Here is a 21,237-nt window from a genome sequence, read left to right on the forward strand (position 1 = left end):
TGTTTGGGATGACTGAGGTTCGGAACTGTTGTGGCACTCATAAATAACTCAGTAAGTGAAACGTTCTCTAGGTATACGGACTCAACTTGAACTGGAACCTATACGGGTCGTCTGCTCCGTAAGTAGACGCTCCGCCTACTTTCGAGTTCGTCTTTATACCGTTCAGCATTGAAAATCAGTATACATCTATTCATACCTTTCACGGCACTGCACTGTCGGATGTTGATTAAAACAGACCTCCATAGGCGTCTTATCGGTGTCAATGTGGAAGGCGACCCACAGAAGCCCGTTGGTATACTGTCGCGACCCGGGCAAGTCGGACGACGCGTCATCGATACGGAGACGTATTAAAGCGCACTATATCAAGCGTTCAGTAAGCCCAGTTCTTCAGCTATACGTAGTGCCCACCTCGCATCATCTGTCAAGAATATCGTCGCAATGACTGAGCGAAACACAGGATTTTGTGCAGATTGTTTCAAGGGTGAGAGACTACATACTTCAGTGACTGTTAGAGCGGCCATTGATGGGTACCAATTGCATGCAGGCGTTCGCTACGAGGGGACCCCTGATGGTACGCGATGTTGTGTTGAGGGTATCATTTGCGGACATATTGATAGCCGGCATAGGAAGGATTGAACAGATCGCCAATGTGGAATGCTACATCGCTGAGCCGCTCGGTGAAGGATCACAAGAAAAGGCCATACTCTTCCTCACCGACGCGTACGGGCACAAATTTGTGAACAACCAGGTTGGTGAATCACCGGGTATTTGCGCGGTTATCGGAATTCTGAGCCACGTTCTCCTGCAGTTGCTCGCGGATGACTTCGCGCGGAACGGATACCACGTCATTGTGCCGGATCTCTTCCAGAATGACGCCGTTCCCAGCTTTGTTCCTCCTGACGCTTCAATCAGCAAGGAGGAATTTGACGTCGCTGCATGGGTAGAGAGACATCCTCCTGAGATCGTTCAGGGAATCGTAGCGCAAGTTGTCACGGCGCTTCGAGAGCGTGGTGTCAAGAAATTCGCAGCGCTTGGTTACTGCTTCGGCGCACGAATTGCAATCGACCTCGCTTCCGCGGAAGCCACATCTGTTTGCGTGGTTTCTCATCCATCATTCTGGAAAGTACCTGATGACATGGAGGTGAGGGCGCCAGTACATGAACACCGTGTTCCAGAATACTCACCTACGGCAACTAGAGGTACCTAGTAGAGTCGAAGGCCCCTCTACTGATCAACAGCTGCGAGGTCGACGCGATGTTCCCAAAGGAAGCGCAGGAGAAAGTTGACGCGATCCTCGGTGGTGGGAGGTTCAAACCTGGTTATGAACGGACGTATTGGCAGGGCTGCATGCATGGCTTCGCTGTGCGCGGGGATATGGTACGGCAACCTTCTACAGCGCCGTTCCTCGGTTGACGGTCCAATGCAGAGTAATCCGAGCGTGAGAGCTGGAAAGGAAGGCGCCTTCAAGGCCAGCGTCGAATTCCTCCGAAAGCATCTCTAAAGACGTTCGATGCGTGATTCCGCGCTTCGACGGCCCACGCTAGGAAGCAGCTGCGAGTTCGTCGAAATGCAGGAGTCGAGACGGACTCACACACCCCTCGGCGGGGATGCACGCCCGGATCATGTCTTCGTTGTCTATAAGATGGCCATTCCCCCTCTGAAATCTGAAGTTCGATTGATCGTCGAATCAGTTCAAAATTACACAGGAAACGGGCATAGCTTCAATCTACGATGAACGCACCTGATGACATAGGACCCCGATGGGCAGTCGACTGGCGCCTTCCATACCGACGCCCGTCTGGGCCACCCGACGTCAAGATTCAGCTGGGGGCCATCCACCGTCGCATTGACTGATATCCCAGGGTTGATTCGATAGCGTGGGTGGTTATGTTTGTAGCACACCGAGGATTGCCCGTGTGGCTCGATAGGAAGGGCACCTTGGCTTGTGGTAGTAAATATAGATCGACGCTAGGAATGCCCTATAAAAGCGGCTTGACGTCCTGGGAGAGAGAGTTGCAGGTCGTCTTTCACACTTAAACCACCCATCGTGAACTCGTCGGCTTAACCAGGACAATGAGCTTGTGCAAGCACTGTGTTTCCGGTAAGCAGGCTTGGAACTAGTGAAGCGCACGTACGATGATAAACACCACGCATGCAGGTGTCCGCCACGAAGGCACTCCGGAGGGTGGGTTCGACTTCGAACACCACAACCCATCTGATTGTAACGCTTCCTACAGGGACCTTCGAGGAGTTCGGTGGTGTCCGGTCGTACGTGGCAACCCCGACTGTTGACTATCCCAAAGACAAGGCAATCCTGTACTTGATTGATATCTTCGGTATCGATCTGCCGAACCATCAGGTACGACGCACGAATGAAGCGGGGGCCCGGACTCAGCTGTCCATACGCAGCTTTTGGCGGACGACTACGCGAAGAACGGCTTCAAGGTGATCGTGCCGGATATCCTCTACAATGACCCGGCCCCAGTCGATGCGTTGGATGCGGGCTCAAACTGGGACTTCATGGCCTGGCTGTCCAAGCACGGCGGCGAGACTGTGTTGCCAGTACTAGACAAGGTCATCCCGGCTCTGCACGCGAGCGGCATCACTACGATCGCTATCCTCGGATTCTGCTATGGCGCACGTCCGGCCTTCGACCTGGCATTCAACAACACCGTTAGCGTCGTGGTGGTCTCACACCCCAGTCTTCTGAAGGTGCCCGATGATATCGAGGTGCGTACCTGCTGTCGTCTAATTCCCGAGCCCTGACCAATGCTCCGTACCATGTCCCAGAAATACAAGGCGGTGTCGAAGGCCCCGCTCTTGATCAACAGCTGTGAAATCGACATGATGTTCCCGGCGGACGCTCAGGCGGCGACCGACAAGATCCTCGGCGGGGGTGCCTTTGCACCTGGATACGAGCGTACATACTGGGAGGGTTGTACGCACGGGTTCTCTGTTCGTGGTGATCTGGTGAGTAGACCTCGCCTGACAACTTGACGAATCCCCGGTATTTACCAATCGTGTTCCAGAGCGACCCTAAAGTCAAAGCTGGTAGAGAGGGTGTGTTCAAGGCTAGCGTCGAGTTCCTCATCAAGCACTTGTGACCGAATATAGATGGGGAGGCATGAGACGGGTCTTCGCTCTGTCGCATTGTAATGCCGAAATTCAAACACTGACAGCCGGACAGTATCGCTATATCGCTGAAAACGAATGGGTCTTCTCTGCGTGGTCAGCCGATTGTAAAAACAAGATACGAATGACGAACCTTACGAATGAATGTTGCATGAGCCTGAGAACACGCAGATCGGGTGGCACTGCCTGACCCATGGGCCACCAGCGCACAAGCTGTCAAGTAGCGTCAATTACATGGAGACTTGCGCACCTGGACGACGATGCAATTATCCAAACGTCAATGCTTCCAATTCGGTTCGAGCAGGAACGAGGGTATAGTAACCGCGTGCACACCTGCCAAGCACAACAACGATTCGCCGCCGTGTTCTCGATCGCGTGTCCGTCCATGCAGCCCGGCCATTTCATCCCCAGTCTTCTTTCAGTCCTCCTCCGCCCCTGCTATGCGCTCTGCTCGTCGCTTGATGGTCCCGTAATCAGGTCTCGCGAGCTCGCCACGGGCAACCAGGATAACGTGGACGTTCATAAAGGCCCAGGCACGGGCGCGGGGATGTTATGCCCGGTTTGGTTGTCGGAGTCTATCCTTCGTCGTGCCATGGAGGCTAGTCTGAGAGCGTCTCGGGACACAGCAACCCAGCAGCAACCCAGTGCTCTATTGCTTCTCTTGCGCCGCACGCATTTGCGTGAACTTGGGCTACGTGGCGTCACTACTCAAGGGGCTCCCCTGCTAGCTACAGAGCAACCACTGTGATGTCAACCGACTACGACATGCCTTCGTTCCGATCGCTCGCAAGCGCGGCGTCGCGCTCTATCAAGGGCTATGTCGCGTCGCGTGAATTCAAACGGCCAACCTTCGCTGCCAAAGAAGTCGGAAGTGAGAACGGGAGCAGGCCAACATGGAGCCAATGGGCAGGTCAAAAGCTGCGACAAGTTCAGGGAGAGGGGACGTCGGGCACAGAATCGCTGTTCTTGTTCCCGGGCTGGGCCACCAGGAGGTTTCATGAGACACCGGAGACGAAGATTAGTCTAGAAGGTGAGTTGTGTCGACTTTACTGCTGCAGACGACTGAAGAGAAGCATGCGGCGCGTGTAGAGGCACCGTTCGACGTCGAAGTATTCATCTCAGGATTCGCGTCTAGGACAAGCGGGGCTGGTTTCAGCACACGCTCCGGCAGAGCATTCCTCAAGATTGCTACCAGTATGTGACCGTGTAAGCTACCGCACTCGGGCTGGTGTTGATACATCCTCATAGCTTTCGCTGCCTTGCCGAAGTTGGCAGCCCAAATGACTACCAATGGTGCACCGCCTATCTCAAGGGACGTCAGTAGATCGACAGAAGACCTGCTCAAGGACGTCCATCTTCCCCGACCCCCAGATGAGATGGACGAAAACGCGGAAGCAGAAGAGTTAGAGCGACGGCTTCGTGAACTCGATGTCGAGACGAACAGCACATACTCGACGGCCACGGACACATCCTCAGCCCCCGATTCCTCTCCGGTCTCATCAACATTTCCGTCAGGCGCGGGAATCCCGCGCTCGGATACTAGGGGTCCTCTGAGCACCGCGGCCGCCGAGCTCATGCAAAATTGGAATGCGAACCTCCAGACACGACTGTTCCCGTTCTGGTGCTCGGTCCTTCCAACGCGAACCATTCGACTCTCGCTCTTCGCCACTGACCCATCCTTAGAGGAGTTCCGTGACAAGGCTGCGGACGACGGCGAGCCACGCCGAGCGTTGGCATCGCAAAATATCGTAACAGGGCCAGACGGCGCGTTCCAGGTGACCTTCCGCGTCCCGTGGAAGGACCTATGTACGCATCCGCAAGGAGTGCAGATTGCCTTCAGCGATAGGCAGCGAGAGCACGACATGATCGTCACTGCCGATTTGATGCCGCCGCCTTCGCCTCGCACACCATCCGCCACACCATATCAACAGCCAATGCAGCCGTTAGACGAAGCGGAATCGACGGTCACAGCACTTTTGTCCGTGCCTCTCACGTACACGACGGTTCGTGTCATTTCCGACATCGACGACACAGTCAAGCTTGCGAGTGTCCTCAGCGGGGCGAGAACGGTCTTCCAGAACGTCTTCGTCAAGGACCTGGGCGAAAGCATTATACCCGGGATGGCGGAGTGGTACATGAACATGTGGACACGCGGCGTCCGCTTCCATTATGTTGTAAGTTCCTTCATTGCCTTCGGAGCGTCACGAAGATGCTGACGCAGCTTTGTCATAGTCAAACGGGCCCTTTGAGCTGCTGCCTGTTATCAACCAGTTCTTCCAGCTGTGCCGATTCCCCCCTGGGTCCATTAAGCTCCGTTCCTACGCGGGCCGTTCGCTGTTCAGCGGGCTTCTCTCCGCACCTGCGGCCCGCAAGCGCGCGAGCGTCCTCGACGTACTCAATAGCTTCCCTGACGCGCGCTTCATCTGCGTCGGTGACTCCGGCGAACAAGATCTCGAGCTCTACTCGAGCATCGCGAAGGAGAAGCCTGCTCAGGTCCTCGCGATATTCATCCGCGACGTGAGCGCGGACAGCGGCCTGCCGCCCCTAGACGACCCTACGGGTGTCAGGGTGTTGCGGCTGGAGAAAGACCCGCAGCAAGGCAATCGCCCTGTACCCGTGGCGATATCTAGGCGGCCGAGTTTCCGGAAGGGCTATACGAGCAGTCCCATGGCGCGGTCAATATCTGACACGGATCCTACTATAATTGAGCACGCCCGGAAGCCAGCAAGGATGCACTCCGACAATGAACTTCTCCCGAGCCACCACGAGCCTGCCGGCTACTTCACGTCGACTTCTGTGTCGACGTCGCCCATGGCGGAGGAACCCGAGGACTATTTTAGGTCTACCCAGTCCTCGCCACAGCTGCGTCCGGGGCAGGAGGGCCCGACGACGCCTACTGGTCAGCGACAGACACTATCGGAACCCGAGCGGCGACGACTTGACTTTCAAAGCAGGGTGTGGCGAGCAAGACTGGAAGCGCCGGAGCATATACCGTTGCGGGTCTTCCGCAAACCTGATGAATGTATGGAAGCACAGATCATACTCGCAGGACTACTGGGGCGACGCGAAGAAAATAACTTATTGGACTGAACATGCTCCGAGGACGATGAGTACACAGAATGGAATGTATGTAATAATAGTACGATGGGAGACTGGGACCTGGTATATTACGATGCGGGAGGTACGAGCGACTGCGAGCTCGATGATGTTACTTCAATAGACCGCTGCCCTTGTTCCTTTTTGGCGAGGAAGAAGTCGATCCTTGCAAGGATCTCTTGCAGTTCCTGGGGTGGAACTGAGGTTAGCAAACGCAGACAAGTTACGTGAATGAAAGGGCAAACCCTATTCTCGGGTTCAAAGGCCAAGCCGACCTGAATAGCTTCCCTCGCCTCGCCCATTCGGTCCATCTTGAGCAGCACCTTTGCCTTCCGGAAGTATCCCTTGCTCCAGTTACGTCGCAATTGGATGACGATCTCGGCGTCGACGAGGGATGCAATGTAGTCTCCTGCCTCGAGGTAGGCAGCGGCACGGTTGGAAAGGACAGTAGCCAGCTCTTCGCGCAAGAGAACTTGGTGTTCCCAGGGCGCGCGCTGAGTTGCGACGTTTGCGGCCATTGTGTATCGCTGGATAGCCTTGTCATACAATCCGCCCTTGAACAGGGCCTGCGGCTTATAGTCAGAGGGAGCCTCACGAAGCATTGAGGCGGTCACTCACGTTTCCCTCTTCCTTCGTATTGGTGACCGCCTGGCTGAGCTGCTTGTTAACCATGTTGGGAGGTGGTGGGCAGCGGAGGTTCGTATTCGTGTTCAATGTACGCGACAGGCGGTTCATGCCGACGTAGTCCACGTCGCAGTCCGCGCATTTCTCGAGTTTGTGCGCGGGGCACAAGACTGACACGTTCTCGGGCCCCAGCGCGAACTCTACGGGGCGGAAGGTCGCCTCAATCATGGCCTGCATGAGGGGGTCCGGGGGGCGCATGGCCATCTGAGGGGGTGGAGGAGGGCCATGAGTATGCCCAGGATGGGTGCCGGGGCCGTGTGTGTGCGTCTGGGACATAGTCGTCGTCGTGGAGGACGTGGACGACGGCGTGCACACCTGGAACCCGCTGGCGGCGTCACACGCGGACGCGCCGACGCGCGCTGCCACGTCGCCGAGAACATGTGACGAAAGCAGTGCTAAATTGGGCCAATGCTTAGTCATTCTACGGGCCGCTACTTACATACGCAACCCCAGGGCCCGCAATTTTCCACTCGCCTTTCTGGTGAACCATCACCTACTCCCCACAACGCTCATAGACTCAACGCTTGTCTCAACGAAACCTTTCTTTCGTTCAAGTTTCGCTTTAATATGTCCAATGGAATTGTGAACGGTACCGGACTTGAGAATCAGTTTGGTGAGCATGCCGCTCCCGTAGCCCATGGAGAACGCATACTGACGACGAGCATTCAGCTTCTCTTGGTATCAACGGTACAAAACCGGCATATGTTCCTCCGCATATGAGAAGCTCGCAGCGGGCTGCATCCACCCCCGTGGTTCCTGTCAACGATGGGTATGTTCCTGTGCTTTGTCTCCGTGGCATCTCTGATGACTGACCAGCGAAAACAGCAACAGCTGGACTGACTCCCGCTCTCCCACTCCTCGCGGTGGTTACGGTGGAGGTAGAGGTGGCTCTGGCAACGACAGGAACTTCAGTGGGGGCGCCCCCCGTGGAGGAGGCGGTGCCGGCGGATGGGGCGGTCGCCGCGACGATAGCGGTTGGTCCGGAGGCGGCTCCCGCGGAGACAACAACGGCGTCGGTATGTGGAAGGATGGTGTGCACGTCCCGGGTGCCCGCAACGCGCGCCTGGAGAAAGAGCTGTACGGTGATCCCGACGATCCGTCCAAGCAACACACCGGCATCAACTTCGAGAAGTACGACGATATACCCGTCGAAGCGACCGGCGCCGGTGTCCCCGACCCTGTGATTGCCTTCACACACCCGCCCTTAGACCCCACTCTGCTGGAAAACATTGGTTACTCTCGTTACACTACGCCGACTCCGGTTCAAAAGTATTCGATACCTATTGTAGCCCTTGGCAGAGACCTCATGGCTTGCGCTCAGGTACGTTTTTTTTTTGCATGGCATCTTTGTCTCAGTCTGATGTTGTGTCACAGACGGGTTCTGGCAAGACAGGCGGTTTCTTATTCCCCATTCTATCGGCATCCTTCACTAATGGTCCCAGGCCACCCCCGGCCGACACGACAGGCGGCGGATACGGACGCACTCGCAAAGCATACCCCACTGGCCTTATTCTCGCCCCGACCCGCGAGTTGGTCAGCCAGATCCACGAGGAGGCCCGCAAATTTTGCTACCGCTCCTGGGTTCGCCCGGCTGTGGTCTATGGTGGTGCCGACATCAACCAGCAGCTCCGCCAAATCGAGCGTGGCTGTGACCTTCTCAGCGCTACCCCAGGCCGTCTCGTTGATCTGATTGAGCGTGGGCGCATCAGCCTTGCCAACATTCGCTACCTCGTCCTTGATGAGGCTGATCGTATGCTGGACATGGGTTTCGAGCCCCAGATTCGTCGGATCGTGCAGGGCGAGGACATGCCCGGCGTTAACGATCGCCAGACGCTCATGTTCAGCGCCACATTCCCGCGCGACATCCAGATGCTTGCTAGGGACTTCATGAAGGACTACGTGTTCCTGTCCGTTGGCCGCGTTGGGTCGACCTCCGAGAACATCACGCAAAAGGTCGAATATGTCGAAGACAACGACAAGCGCTCCGTGCTGCTTGATGTGCTCTCTGCACATGGAGCCGGACTCACCCTCGTCTTCGTCGAGACCAAGCGGATGGCGGACATGCTGTCTGACTTCCTCCTCGCCAACCACCTCCCCGCAACCTCCATCCACGGTGACCGCACGCAGCGCGAGCGTGAAATGGCGTTGCAGACTTTCAGGAGCGGCCGCACGCCAGTCCTCGTCGCTACGGCCGTGGCAGCTCGTGGTCTTGATATCCCGAACGTCACCCACGTCGTCAACTACGATCTTCCGTCTGACATCGACGACTACGTCCACCGTATCGGTCGTACTGGCCGTGCCGGCAACACCGGAGTCGCCACCGCGTTCTTCAACCGCGGCAACAAGAACATTGTTCGCGATATGCTGGAACTACTCCGCGAGGCGAACCAAGAAATCCCTGCATGGTTGGAGACCGTTGCTCATGAAAGCTCCTTTGGTGGCGGTACGCGTGGTCGCGGCGGTCGTGGCCGTGGCGGCGGGCGTACCCAGTCGACGCGTGACTTCAGGTCGGGAGGAGGAGGAGGCGGCGGTGGATATGGCGGCGGCGGCCGTGGTGGCTATGGCGGTGGTCCTTCGTACGGCGGTGGTGGCGGGGCTGGCGGAGCCGGCGGCGGCAGCTGGTGGTAAACCCTCCAGTTGCGCTGCTGGTCTATGCCCCCACCCACCTCAACCCGTCGTAAGTATGTCTCCTCATATGCCTTTTCTTTATGTTGTGGTTCTGTATGTCGGTGCCATCACGCTCACCAAGTGCGTCGGTGGCTGTCGCCTTTGCGTTTGATTGTCTGGACTACGCGCTGCTCTCACATCATTGCGGTCTCGTTGCATCTGCTGCTCATCGTTTATTGTACGGCCCACCTAATCGTCTGTTTCCATAGTACAGTATACGCATCCATAGACGAGGGGCCATCCTCGAGCATGAGCAGATCTGTTACAGTGTCGGTCTTCGTTTCGCGATACCCTACTTATTGCGACGCGCAGGTCGTACATCCTATAGCTTAGCATCACGAGACAATCTGTTAGAGCATCGCACATCTTGTACCGTAGTCATAGTCTAGCATTTTCATGAAGCTGAGATCGCTTGTAATCGCTTTGGAGGCTGCCTGCGCGGTGGGAGGCTACAGTTGTAGTCATCACCCCGATTACCGCCCGCACAGCAGCCAGCCAATCAGGGCGGGGCTCTTGCCTGTACACTCAGATCGCAGGGGCTGCGTGGCAGCCTTTCTGTTCTCCCCTTACCACGACCACGCTTCCAGCCAGCGGACCCTTTCTTGAATCAAGCAACGAGCCGCACACCGCTGACGAGGGCCTCCGTCGCAGTCGCCGCACGACATGTACCGAGCGCTCTCGCCCGTATTCGACGTCCCCGAGCTGCCGACCCTCAGGCGGGTGAAGCCGCTCCCGAAGCGTCGACGCACATCGGAGCCATCGCAGAATGACGGCGCCAGGCGGCCCATGCCCGCCCTGCCGTCCAGCATGCTCGACGCCACGCCCGAGGAGCTGGTCGTGCACGCAGACGCCCTCAGCGCCCAGATGGCGCTCCAGTCCTACTACATGCCCGTCCTCGGTGGCGTCCAGGAGCTGTTCGCCAAGGACCCCATCGCGCCCTCGAGCACGCTGATCGACCTCGGCGGAGGCACATTCGGGATGGGCGACTTCCGCGGTGGCCAGGACGAGGACGAGCTCGGCGACGGCGACTATATGGAGCACCTACAGCAGCCAGGGAACACGAAGAAGAGGAAGGTGCCCGCGAATATGTCCGGCGGGATGCACGGGCGGGACTCTGGCGGCAACTCGGGCGCGGAGGACGAGCCCAGTGAGCGGGGCGTGCCCACGGGTGGCCGCAGCGACCGCGAGTACGACGCCACAGGCGACAGGCACGGTGCGCTGGCGTCCAGTGCGCTGGCGCATAGAAAAGGAAGACTGCCGAAGGCGACGCTCGCGGCGCTGCAACATAAAGAGTTGCTGAAGATGCGGAAGCGACAGCTGCAAGCCGTTATTGGCCAGTTGGCACAACAGGGAGATACCCTCGCGCTCGATCAGGCGCTCTCCGCCAACTATCCGTTCGCCCGCCTGAGCCTCAGTGACAGGCCTCCGCCACCCCTCAGGGTACGCCTCTCGCGGCGTCGTGGACCTCGACTCGCGCGAGCATATAGAGCGTTTCGTGCTTCCCTCCCGCCGGATACCTACGAACCCAAGATCGTCGTTCCTCCCGAAGTGGACTTTTCGTTTGTATGTGACAGTCTCAGTGAGTGCGAAGCTGTGGCTATCTGGCATTTTGACTAACAAGGACGCAGCCTCGAAGCGCCTAGTAGCGACGAAGGAAGAGGTTGCGGCTTTACATGCCCGCTTCGAAGCAGAGCTTGCCAGGCAGGCGGCGAAGGCAGCTGAGGCTGCAAAACAGGCCGCTGCTGCGCTAAATGGACCGCTGGCCAAACGTAGTGATCGCTCGAAAGGTCGGGGTGCCCGTGGCGCAGACGGACAGTCTGCAAACCTCGAGCAGTCCCTGCTAAACGGAAAGACAGGTACTGGCAAGAAGAAGCGATCCGCACTCGCGAACGCGTCGAACCCTCACCACCTGCGCAACTATGTCCCTTCCCGCCTCCCGAACTCGGGTCAAGTGAACACTGCACAGAATGCGCAGAACACGCAGAACCTGCTTAGTCCTCTGCCGATCCGACTCCTGTCTGCCGACCTGCCTCCCCGCCGTCGAAAGAAGAACGAGCGCCCCATCGTGCCGGTCGCGACGCTCACGAACCCAGCGGACGAGTGGATCTGTCCGTTCTGCGAGTACAGTCTCTTTTACGGGGACGAGTTGGGCTACCAGCGGGCCATTCGCAACCGGAAGAAGATACTCCGGCGCCGTCGCCGGGCTCGCGAGCGCGCTGCTGCTGCGGCCAGTGGTACGAGCGCTGCGAAGGCGTCGGAGAAGGACGCGCCGCCGGCTGACGATGCATACGCTGGGTACGAGATGCCGGCGTACGAGGGTAGCGCGGCGGCTGCGTCGGGCAAGCAGGGGCGGTGGAAGGACGAGCGGGACCGAGGGGGGCATGTCCACGACAGTGCAGGACACGGTGCGCTTGGATAGTTCTGCACGCACACACGGACGTCCGCAGCAGCAATCGTTTGACGCGGTGTAGACAGACACTCGTTAGCACATTTCTAGCCTCTAATGCATGTTGTTGCCTGGTACGGAGATGAGATTCGGCTGGAGATGGGAGGATCCAGATGTGGCCCGAGATTGGGTTTATCACGTGGGAAGATGGATGAGTTACATTGACAAGCTTCTCCGATGGTTCTGTGTTTGAATTCGGGTGGCGGCTGTTCCCGCCGCAGCGAAGCGCGCCCGACGGACGAAAACTGCGCCAGCGTCGACGGCGAGCAGTGCGCGAACGCAGCAGCGCACACAGAGCACGCCTGGCCCGTGCACACTGACCGCGCGCGCAATTTTAGGGGCCGCGGCGGGGTAAGACCCGGGGCCGAATTCAACGGCAGCCAGCGGATTGGGAGCAGCGTGAATAATCATCTGTCACTCCTCTCGACATACCAGCACGGCGAACATTCGCGCTCGCGAGCAAGACCACAACTCGGGGCTGTACTGTCTGGGCAGACGGTGCCGGCGTCGGACGCACAAGTAAGTGTTCTGTGTCTGGGTGCGGTGTTCGTTCGTTCGTACGCGGTCGCCGCGATAGATCTGCCGATCGGCGTCGCTGGTCTTGTTGATTCACAATCAGGCTGCGCCGTTCCCCGCCCCTTGGCCGCCGCCAGATGTGTCCGACTCGCCTCGTCTTGTCCTCGACACGTCGGCGCGCCCTCGCCAGGCCTCCCAGCTGCCCCCGCAGCGTCCGCTCCTTTCTTTCCCCAGCCCACCCGAGTCTTTTCTCCCCCGCCGCGTCCCATTAATGCGCACCTCCCTTTCGTCTCATGCCTGCTGTCGTTTATTCCTATGACCGCCCCTCCTATCCGGGCCCCGTCCTCGCAGCAGTCGCTCATCCGCCCCCCCGCAGCTCGACCCCCGTCAGTTCTTACACATCACTCGACCACGCGCTGGACCCGCCAGACGCGCGCGAGTCCCTCCGCCCTGTCCACCAACCACCACCATCTCATCCGGACCAGCCACCGTCCGCCCAGATGACGTCCGACAGCCGCTACGCGTATCCGCCCCCGCCCGACGCTGCGCCTCCGTACGGGTACGCCCCTTATCCGCCGCCCTACGCCCATGGCCAGTATGCACAGGACATGTCCCGTGCCTCAGCCCGCCCGGCGTCGTCCTCAGGCCAGCCTGCCCACCCACCGCCGCCCCACGCACCCCCACCCTATCATGGGCCGCCTGGCTACCCAGCCCACCCACCGTACGGCCCGCCCTCATACGGAGTCGCCCCGGCACCCCCGGGCCCTTGGACGGGTGAGGGCTGGTATCATTATACTCATTACTCTCCGCCTCATCCTCCAGGCCAAGAACACCCTTACAGCTCTAATGGCTCAAGGCCCGACCCGCCTGCAGAGGAACACCGGCCGTATCCACCCCCTCCCCCGCGAGGAGAGGAGCGGCCGCCCCGCCCGGCTGAAGCGCCGCCTCAATCTAAAGTACGTAACGGACGAGAGAGCGAGCCCCCGGCGCCAGGGCCGTCGCGGTCGTCGCCGCCACTGGGCATGGACTTTGGCAAGGTGCCGTGACTCCAGTCGCTTCATCGCGCCTCGCGCCACTCACCCGTCATGTGGCTGCGCCCAACAGTTGATCGAACAGTATGGCATCCTCCTCGAAACCACTGCCTCCCTCACGCATCCAGGCAACTCTCCGCGACTGAGCATCCCGCAGGAGACCATGGAGCGCATGATGCAGGCTGCTGCGTTTGGCATGCAGACGTTAGAGTCTGCAAGCAGGCGCGCAGCCCCTGGTGAGCCCCCACGCCCGCCGCCGACGAGCGAGAACACCCAGGAGGAGGCCCAGGATGATGGAGGCGACGCCAAGGCGCGACAGGTCAGTTGATCGTGTCGAAGTCTGTGATGGACTGTGTTGACTCGCGTCCGACCTCTCGCTCGGTCTATAGCCCGCTTCGTCTGGCGAAAATGGAGAAGGTCAGACATGTCTCGGGTGCAATGCCACCTCCACTCCAGAGTGGCGGAGAGGGCCTATGGGTGAGTGCATCAGCGCGTAAAATATATCAGCAGATTGATGGAACTTGGCGCAGGTCCTCGAACATTATGCAATGCATGCGGTTTGGTCTATGCGAAACTTGTGGGTCGTGACACCCTGTTATGGAGATGCTAACTCTCACTTTACCTCACTTTACGAATTTGGTAGATAAAGAAGCGCAACCGGGATCCAAATCGCGGACGCGGTGCCTACCTCAATCCTCCACCCGGTGCCCAAAATGCCACCACCTTTGTGGACGAGCACGCCCACTCTAGTGGTGGAAGCGACGACGAAGACTCGTATGGGTCGCAGGGCCGTCGGAGCGACGGCGGATACCACGGCGGACGGGACTGACCGTCCGCCGGGCGTTTGGATTATCTTGTCTCTTTGGGTTCTCTTCCTTGTCATTGGGGACTTGGCCGCTGTCCGCGCTTTCTGTCTGCGTAAGCTATATTGTATTCGCGTTCCGTATCTTGTTACCTGGTCCCCGTGTCGCCGTCATATCCTCCTTTGTATTCATAGGGTCCGCCATGCGTTTATTCCCGCTTCGCCTCGTATATAGTTGCACTGACGCGATGTTGACGTGCAGTCAGCCCGTGTCATACTATTTCGTAACTGCATAGCATTCCGCTAGCGTGATGTCCGTTGGTACGCCATGGCACTCTTCCATGACCCTATGTGCATTCCGCAGGTCCCATGGAGGGGCGTCTACGGCGCCCTTATCTGTGCCCTGGATTCAACTTCCTGTCGAATAGTCCGTTCTTCCCGCTACCAAGACGCTATTAGTATGTGGCCTTCCCCTGAGAGCCTGAGTGCCCGCGCAGGCATTCGTCCGATCATGGCGCGCGCTGTTCATTGGTATGCTGTGAAAGATCGCCGTTTTCCCTGAAAGGAGAATTTAAATTCAGCCTGGATGGGCCAGTCCTAGTCAGCATTGAAGCGACCGTTGGGCAACATTGGGCGATGTTTGCGTACCCATAATATTTGGACATGACAAGGCGAGGTTGGAGGACATTCCCGCCTAGACATGCCCCGCATCCCCGTCGTCAAGCTCGCAGTCCAGTCAGGATCCCGGCCTAGGCCAGGTGACAAAGGCGGAAGCTTAACACAATCGCGCACCCGAGAGCATGTGGATGATGGTGATTCAATACCACCTAACTCCGATATCGCGAGTCTTCATTTCACTCTCGTTGACCGCAATATCACCGCCCGCCCTCCGTCCTTTGGCCGTGCAGCTCTCGCTGGAGCCCGGCGCGCGCGTCCACGGTCGTACAACGAACGTACGACCACTGTGGACGACTGGCGCTATACATCAGAGCCCCGTCGACGGTTTACGTTGATGGGTGATGATCAATTCATACGAATGCTTCGCGGATAGATGTGTGTATTTCCAGAGTGCGGGGACCAATGAGCCTTGGATTCACCACTTCCGCCCTGGCGGATCTCAAGAAGCCAGAAGCCTGTCAGGACCGTCAGCTGTGCGGACCACTCGACCACACATCCATGCGGGAGAATGCACCGCCGCAGCATGAACCAGAATAACGACGGGACGTAAAATAGCATTATGCCAATGGGTCGAGGGATACATCTACGCTACCTAAAAATACATAAAGATACACTGCGCCAATCCTCGCCGATGCCTTCGTCATGAGCCCTGCACCCCGCCCTGAACAGCCTTGTTCGTCTGCTGGGTGTGCGCTGCGATGTTGGGCATCTGCACCTGCCCGTTCGCAACAGGACCGCCACGGCCCATCTGCCAGTAGGCAGCGGGAATCTGGCCCGGCTGCATAGGATAGTACATTTGCTGATATCGCGCAGCCATGTACTGCTGGGCGGCCTGCATTTGCTGCTGTTGCGTGGTTTGCGGATTCGGGGCTGCCCCCGCCTGAGCGCCGCCGTTGGCGAGAGGATGTGCGACCATATGAGGCTGAGGTGCGTGGCCCTGTGCAGGTGGGCGGTATTGCGCAGCGTATTGGCTCTGAAGCGCAGCATAATTGAAGTTACCCTGTGCAGCCGGTTGACCTGGTTGTGCTTGCGCCTGGGGTTGTGTTTGAGCCTGCACCTGCGCCTGCGCCTGCGCCTGAGCCTGAGCCTGAGCCTGCGCTTGAGCCTGTGCTTGTGCTTGCGGTGTATTCGCAGGCATTGGTGACCGGGTAGTGAGCCGCTGTGACGCCGCCAGTGGGCTGCTATGCTGAGGCGTCGACCCCTGACTCATCGGGCTACGGTTGTTGACCGGTGTAGCACTTTGACCAGGCTGGTTCAACCGCTGCTGAGCAGCATTCTGGTACGGCGCATAGTACTGAATGTACGGAAGAGCTGCCTGGCCCTGAGGGTGTACGCTGGGTTGCGCGCCTTGCGGGAAAGCGCCAGCCGCTGAGCCGTTGGCTGCTGCTGCGGCGGCAGCCGCAGCCTGCTGTTGATTCTTCTTCTTCAGCAGGAGATTCTGGGCCATTAGGTTCGCAGTAGCGACTTGTTGTGGATGTCCCTGATACGGCGCATGGATCGGCTGTGCGGCGGCAGGATGCGCGCTTGGTGGGCGTGGCGTCGCCGCGATGTGAGTCGGTTGGGAAGGTGGCCGCTGCATGGCAGATGGTGGACGTGCATCTGCGCCAGGCGGTGTCTGAGAAGTGGAGGCGCCGTTCGGCGGAGGATGAGGTGACTGTGATGTCCGCGGAGGCGTGCCGCGGGCCGATTGTGCGGCATGAAGAGCTTGTAGATGAGGCGGAATAGCAGACGGCCCGTGACCGGCCTGTTGTACTGGCGTAGCTGATGTCCGTGGCACCTGTGGTGGCTGCTGTGAAGCCTCGCCGAGCCTCAGTCTTTTCGCTGCCTCCGCGGAGGCTTGAGTAGCCACAGGCTGCGCGGGGGCAGCAACTGGGGGTGGAGGGACAGGGATGGAAGTGGGCACTGTTGGAGGGATCGGTACTGGTGGTTGGCCATAGGACGAAGGAACAGCTGGGGCTGGCGCAGCAGGAGCCGCAGGGGCTCCATACCCAGGGGTCGGGGCAGCTGTCGCTGCCGGCACCTGAGCCGCCTGATTCTTCGCTTGAGCAGAGGCAGCCTCCTGCATCCTGACCCTCTGTACGGCCTCCAAGATGCGGAAACTGATGGCAGTGTATGATCAGTGACGCGCCCACATAGGTGACGTGATCGGATGCTCACCTCGGCGCAGACGCGGCTGGACGCGTGTACTTCGGGTTCATATATTGCGCGAGTTTTGCCCTGCGGACCTTCTCCGTCTCCTGATCCTCCTGCTCCATGACGGCTGCCTTGCGCTTAAGAGACAACGGCGCGGTGGGTACAGATGCTCTAATGGTGGTATTGATCACGCGGGTGAGATGGGGGTCAGGATCAAGGCAGAGGGGAGGAGCAGTGGTGACCTGTAGCCGTTGGTTATGGACGACGATATCACGGTGTGAAGTCAGGTCAGACTTACGAGAATGCGCGCCTCAACCTCCAAGGCATCCCTGTCTGTCCAAGCGTTTCCCACTTTCTGGTTCATTAAACATATGTCCGCCCAGAGTGTCTCAGGATTTGGACTCAGAACTACTCGGGTCTTCTGAGGCTCTTCGAGTGTCTGGTCGGTGGCCTTCGGTGGCCGATAGTCATGAACCTCCACAATCATACATCCTGCAAGAGCGCGTATAGCTAGAATGAGTTCGGACGACGGCACTGACTTACCATCGTAGAACGGAAGTTTGGCGGTATCGAACAACTCCAGGAAGTCCACGGGTATCCGCTGCGCGCGGATATCGTCTAGGAGGGACTAGAGCATGCAAGGCACATCAGCAACATAGCCGCAAGCTAGCAGCAGAGCACACGCACCGCCATTTGGTTATTGTACAGACATTTGGACCCGTTGTTCAACTGCCAGAAGTCCGGGTATAACCTCACGGTGAACGAGGGCGGAGACGACTCGTGCGCCTCCAAGAGCTCCTCAAAGGAGCGCGTCGTGTTGTAGATCGCCATACTGCAGAGATCGTAGAGAATAACTGGGTATGGCTGGTCATGAAGAGTACATCGCGTCGTGGGCGCGGACTAAGGGGAGTACAGGTGCCGCCACCGACGTTCGGCGGGTGGCTGTGGCTGAACGGGAGTGGTCGTCTTTGGCCAAGAATGGCGAACAATTGTATTATGTAAGCACGCACAATCCTAGATGCTCCGTGGGAACCATGATCTAATGGCCGCGCCCAAGATCTGCGATTTCTGCAAACCCTTGAATCTATGTCGGCGGAGCAGCTCGAGGAGGTGGGCAATGGCTCACTGCGAATGGCTCATTGGACTGAAGACGAATTACCTAGCTTATTCCTTTTCTTCACGAACAAAATCCACAAGTCCGCCAGATCGCCCTCGCGAATCTGGTCGGACACACGCCGAAGGATGCGCCTCACCGACAGATCTTCTTCGCGGGGTTGAGCACAAGTGGCTTGAAGCAGCAGGGGGACAGCCAGGTCATTCGCGGCCTAAAACTTCTATGTCGCGATCATCTTGTACGTTCTCTCCACAGATTTGTGAAGGTTATTGACTGAGTCCGCTCCAGGCAACCGCTCACGATGCCTTGAGGGCCCTCGTGAATTTGTCGGACTCGTCTCTAATGCTGGGACCCTTGTCGGAGCCTTCCTTCCTTAATTTTCTTGTATCATACATCCTCGTTCGTATATTCCGTTCTGTTCCATCAGCCGTAATCTTCACAGTCTTCATCGCAGAACCCTCAAGCGACGCTCGCTGATCTCGCGTCAATGCTCCTGTCTAACCTGACCGCCTCAACGTCCATATGCTCAATGCTGCTTAATATGACTGTATCGATACTTCCAGATCCAAAGTCACCGACTCTGTATTTTCCTGTACAATCCCAGTGTGGAACATGTCCCGCACCGGTACCCTACCCAGCCGGCGAGCCGCGGACTTTAGACGCACTTCCGCTGCTCCTAGATACCTTTGTGCAAGGCGCCGCTGCAGAAGAGACGGAAGACAAGGAGAAGCGCCTCAGGAAGGGCACCCTGCACTTCCTCTCGAGCGTTTTCGCGAACCTCAGTACGGTGAGTTTATTGCGTCGCCGTTATCATATCCATCTCAGAATCACATTGACATCCCGTCTATTATACAGACACCTGCAGGTCGCATGTTCTTTTTAAAGCCTCGCCCAGTGGATGCCACGAAGTCTGAAGGAGACCTGGAGTACCCACTGACTAAGCTCCTTGTCTTCACCGAACACAAGGACACCATCCGAAGAGGCGGCGTTGCGTCGACAATAAAGTGAGCTTGTAGAACAGCTGGGTTGACCCACCAATTCACCACCGTGGGTACAGAAACTGCGCCTTCCACGTACAGGCGCATCGTGCGCTCCTGTCACCCGAGTCCGAACGTGTCGCAGTCCAGCCATCCACCGCAGAAGCACCCGGTATGGACATCTTGCCCTACGTGCTTCTTCCACTAGCTGGTCCAGAAGAGTTCGATCTCGAGGTACGCAGGCTTCCCCGGGGACTCTGAAATGCTCGCTCAAAGCGCTCCAGGACCAAGAGCTTCTCCCGCCAGCTCTGCAGTTCCTACCAGCGACCAAGACGCGCGAGCCGGATACTGTGCTGAGACTGATACATGTCGAAACCTTGCTGCTGCTTTGCACGACACGCTGGGGCCGGGACTATATGCGGAGCAACGGCGTGTACGAGATCGTCCGAGCGCTGCACGAGAACGAACAGGTCGACAAGGTCAGTCTACACCTGGCTTTATACCTTTCGTTGGCACTGACAGTGACATTTGTAACAGATCTCGGAGCATGTCGAGCGTCTTGTGAACTTTTTGAAGAGAGATGAGGGTTCAGATACTCAGGACGATGCTCCGAGCAGGATGGTGGAAGTGGTGGAAGATGAGGGAGAGGACGAGGATAGTAAAATAGAGGAGATATGAACGATCCAGACGTCCTGGTGTTTCTGCGTGTCTGACTGAACCTTGAGCTTGAGTACTTGAGTTACCCGCACATGGAGCATAGACTCAGAGGCCAGCAGGGCTGTGTATTTTCCGTTCGGCATCTTGACACCGTCAGGTCGATTCCAACTGCATCTCCCACGCTTCATTGTTGTATCGATGGCTGTACGTTGCTCCTGAGGCATACTTTTACGAGCACAAGAGGACTCGGACTATGTAGCGGTGGACTCCCGAATAAGGCCAGAACTTAGAAGTTAGAACGCCGGAGGAGCTCAGTGAGCGGGTGCGGGCACGTGGGGTTCGGACGCCAGTCGAGGCCCGCGGCCAATAACAAGAGTGCTTCTGTCGGCAATACCATACAACTCCCCACATTAGCAACCGCCATCATATAAACCCGAGCACCTCGAAGATGTTGTTCTGGTTGTCCGTCTTCGCCCTATCAGCATTACTGGTAATGTGTACGTCGTCTACCTCTCTTTCATGCTCTGTATGGCCCCTGGGTAGGGCTCTCAGGCTGACCGATCTCTTCCGCAGTGACATTCCGTTACCGTACCACGCTCATCCCCTACGTTCCCAACCCGGTCAAGTCGATGTTCCCGAGACTTGGCCATTACACACCGTTGTCGACGTTTGCTGAGCAAGCCGATGCGGGATTGACCTCCACGAGCTTCGACATCGAGGCGAACATTCGGGAGGGCGATTCGAGGGCTGGTCTGGACGAGCGTGGTACACAGGAGGTTGTGGAGATTATGCGTCGTGAGCGAGTCAAGTGAGTTGCAGTGTTTCCTCTTGGCTTGCTTCATGCTGAAAAGACTGTGTAGCTTTGATCAGGCAAGGCTGATTAGGCAGAACCGGATACTGCTTGCCAATGGTATCGACCCTTCCGGTATGCGTAGCACCCTTTTGGCCGCGCACAGATGCTAATTCCTTGTAGGTATGCCGCTTGATGCTAAAGCTGTGACACGCCTCTAAAGATGCTCCACGCCTCCTGTATTTTTCTCCTGTATGTACTATCTGCCGTGTTGTTGCTTTTGGGCGCATTGTCGTACCCTACTCTCCTTGGCGTCTCCTTGTCATCTGCTGCACGCTCCATCCATCCGCCTAATATCTCGCACTCAATTTGATTGCACGCGATTCGAATGCATGCATGTATCTCCTTGGTCTTTGTAGGTTGTAGCCGGTATGTATCGTCTACATTGCTGCCTGGGTACTTGATACTATCGCCGACTTCCGTCGTCGGATCCTCGGCATTAGCACTCTGCCTG

General features: G+C 57.8%; 10 protein-coding genes across 10 annotated transcripts; 8 read left to right on the forward strand and 2 right to left on the reverse strand.

Annotated features, from left to right (window-relative positions):
- The first annotated feature begins 408 nt into the window (after nt 1-408).
- On the forward strand, nt 409-1,652 carry C8Q71DRAFT_475260 (alpha/beta-hydrolase). Its single transcript, XM_047918783.1, has 2 exons — nt 409-1,141; nt 1,198-1,652. Exons 1-2 carry the CDS (start codon nt 524-526, stop codon nt 1,411-1,413), a joined length of 834 nt encoding a protein of 277 aa, XP_047781699.1. The 5' UTR covers nt 409-523; the 3' UTR covers nt 1,414-1,652.
- A 323-nt stretch (nt 1,653-1,975) lies between these two features.
- C8Q71DRAFT_475163 (alpha/beta-hydrolase) lies at nt 1,976-3,248 on the forward strand. Its single transcript, XM_047918781.1, has 6 exons — nt 1,976-2,101; nt 2,159-2,185; nt 2,238-2,359; nt 2,410-2,730; nt 2,791-2,970; nt 3,030-3,248. The coding sequence occupies exons 1-6, from the start codon at nt 2,074-2,076 to the stop codon at nt 3,102-3,104; spliced, it is 753 nt and encodes a 250-aa protein (XP_047781700.1). The 5' UTR covers nt 1,976-2,073; the 3' UTR covers nt 3,105-3,248.
- A 494-nt stretch (nt 3,249-3,742) lies between these two features.
- On the forward strand, nt 3,743-6,261 carry C8Q71DRAFT_475155 (uncharacterized protein). The gene is made up of 4 exons (XM_047918780.1): nt 3,743-4,162; nt 4,222-4,326; nt 4,381-5,306; nt 5,365-6,261. The coding sequence occupies exons 1-4, from the start codon at nt 3,880-3,882 to the stop codon at nt 6,220-6,222; spliced, it is 2,172 nt and encodes a 723-aa protein (XP_047781701.1). The 5' UTR covers nt 3,743-3,879; the 3' UTR covers nt 6,223-6,261.
- A 38-nt stretch (nt 6,262-6,299) lies between these two features.
- C8Q71DRAFT_702318 (uncharacterized protein) lies at nt 6,300-7,089 on the reverse strand (the record flags this gene model as incomplete). Its single annotated transcript, XM_047920246.1, has 2 exons — nt 6,300-6,794; nt 6,847-7,089. The coding sequence occupies 2 exons, from the start codon at nt 7,087-7,089 to the stop codon at nt 6,300-6,302; spliced, it is 738 nt and encodes a 245-aa protein (XP_047781702.1).
- A 390-nt stretch (nt 7,090-7,479) lies between these two features.
- C8Q71DRAFT_702273 (ATP-dependent RNA helicase ded-1) lies at nt 7,480-9,540 on the forward strand (the record flags this gene model as incomplete). Its single annotated transcript, XM_047920243.1, has 4 exons — nt 7,480-7,525; nt 7,582-7,681; nt 7,738-8,233; nt 8,287-9,540. 4 exons carry the CDS (start codon nt 7,480-7,482, stop codon nt 9,538-9,540), a joined length of 1,896 nt encoding a protein of 631 aa, XP_047781703.1.
- Nucleotides 9,541-10,242: 702 nt separating this feature from the next.
- Nucleotides 10,243-11,998, forward strand: C8Q71DRAFT_703096 (uncharacterized protein; the record flags this gene model as incomplete). The annotated part of the gene is made up of 2 exons (XM_047920294.1): nt 10,243-11,158; nt 11,208-11,998. 2 exons carry the CDS (start codon nt 10,243-10,245, stop codon nt 11,996-11,998), a joined length of 1,707 nt encoding a protein of 568 aa, XP_047781704.1.
- Nucleotides 11,999-12,834: 836 nt separating this feature from the next.
- Nucleotides 12,835-14,401, forward strand: C8Q71DRAFT_855349 (uncharacterized protein; the record flags this gene model as incomplete). Its single annotated transcript, XM_047927166.1, has 5 exons — nt 12,835-13,578; nt 13,646-13,891; nt 13,962-14,049; nt 14,103-14,149; nt 14,216-14,401. 5 exons carry the CDS (start codon nt 12,835-12,837, stop codon nt 14,399-14,401), a joined length of 1,311 nt encoding a protein of 436 aa, XP_047781705.1.
- A 1,174-nt stretch (nt 14,402-15,575) lies between these two features.
- C8Q71DRAFT_745635 (Spt20 family-domain-containing protein) lies at nt 15,576-18,274 on the reverse strand. The gene is made up of 6 exons (XM_047923016.1): nt 18,243-18,274; nt 17,873-18,183; nt 17,729-17,813; nt 17,484-17,677; nt 17,210-17,427; nt 15,576-17,151 (listed from the first exon to the last, which is right to left on the reverse strand). Exons 2-6 carry the CDS (start codon nt 18,014-18,016, stop codon nt 15,693-15,695), a joined length of 2,100 nt encoding a protein of 699 aa, XP_047781706.1. The 5' UTR covers nt 18,017-18,183; nt 18,243-18,274; the 3' UTR covers nt 15,576-15,692.
- On the forward strand, nt 18,238-20,276 carry C8Q71DRAFT_745638 (DUF383-domain-containing protein). The gene is made up of 8 exons (XM_047923017.1): nt 18,238-18,295; nt 18,349-18,537; nt 18,588-18,698; nt 18,754-19,086; nt 19,155-19,303; nt 19,357-19,510; nt 19,561-19,755; nt 19,814-20,276. The coding sequence occupies exons 1-8, from the start codon at nt 18,272-18,274 to the stop codon at nt 19,952-19,954; spliced, it is 1,296 nt and encodes a 431-aa protein (XP_047781707.1). The 5' UTR covers nt 18,238-18,271; the 3' UTR covers nt 19,955-20,276.
- On the forward strand, nt 20,277-21,231 carry C8Q71DRAFT_745643 (uncharacterized protein). The gene is made up of 4 exons (XM_047923018.1): nt 20,277-20,430; nt 20,507-20,741; nt 20,794-20,858; nt 20,907-21,231. Exons 1-4 carry the CDS (start codon nt 20,382-20,384, stop codon nt 20,942-20,944), a joined length of 387 nt encoding a protein of 128 aa, XP_047781708.1. The 5' UTR covers nt 20,277-20,381; the 3' UTR covers nt 20,945-21,231.
- The last annotated feature ends 6 nt before the right edge of the window (nt 21,232-21,237 follow it).

This window comes from Rhodofomes roseus (genome assembly GCF_022264815.1).
Source record: "Rhodofomes roseus strain CIRM-BRFM 1785 chromosome Unknown C8Q71scaffold_5, whole genome shotgun sequence".
Lineage (NCBI taxonomy): Eukaryota > Fungi > Basidiomycota > Agaricomycetes > Polyporales > Fomitopsidaceae > Rhodofomes > Rhodofomes roseus.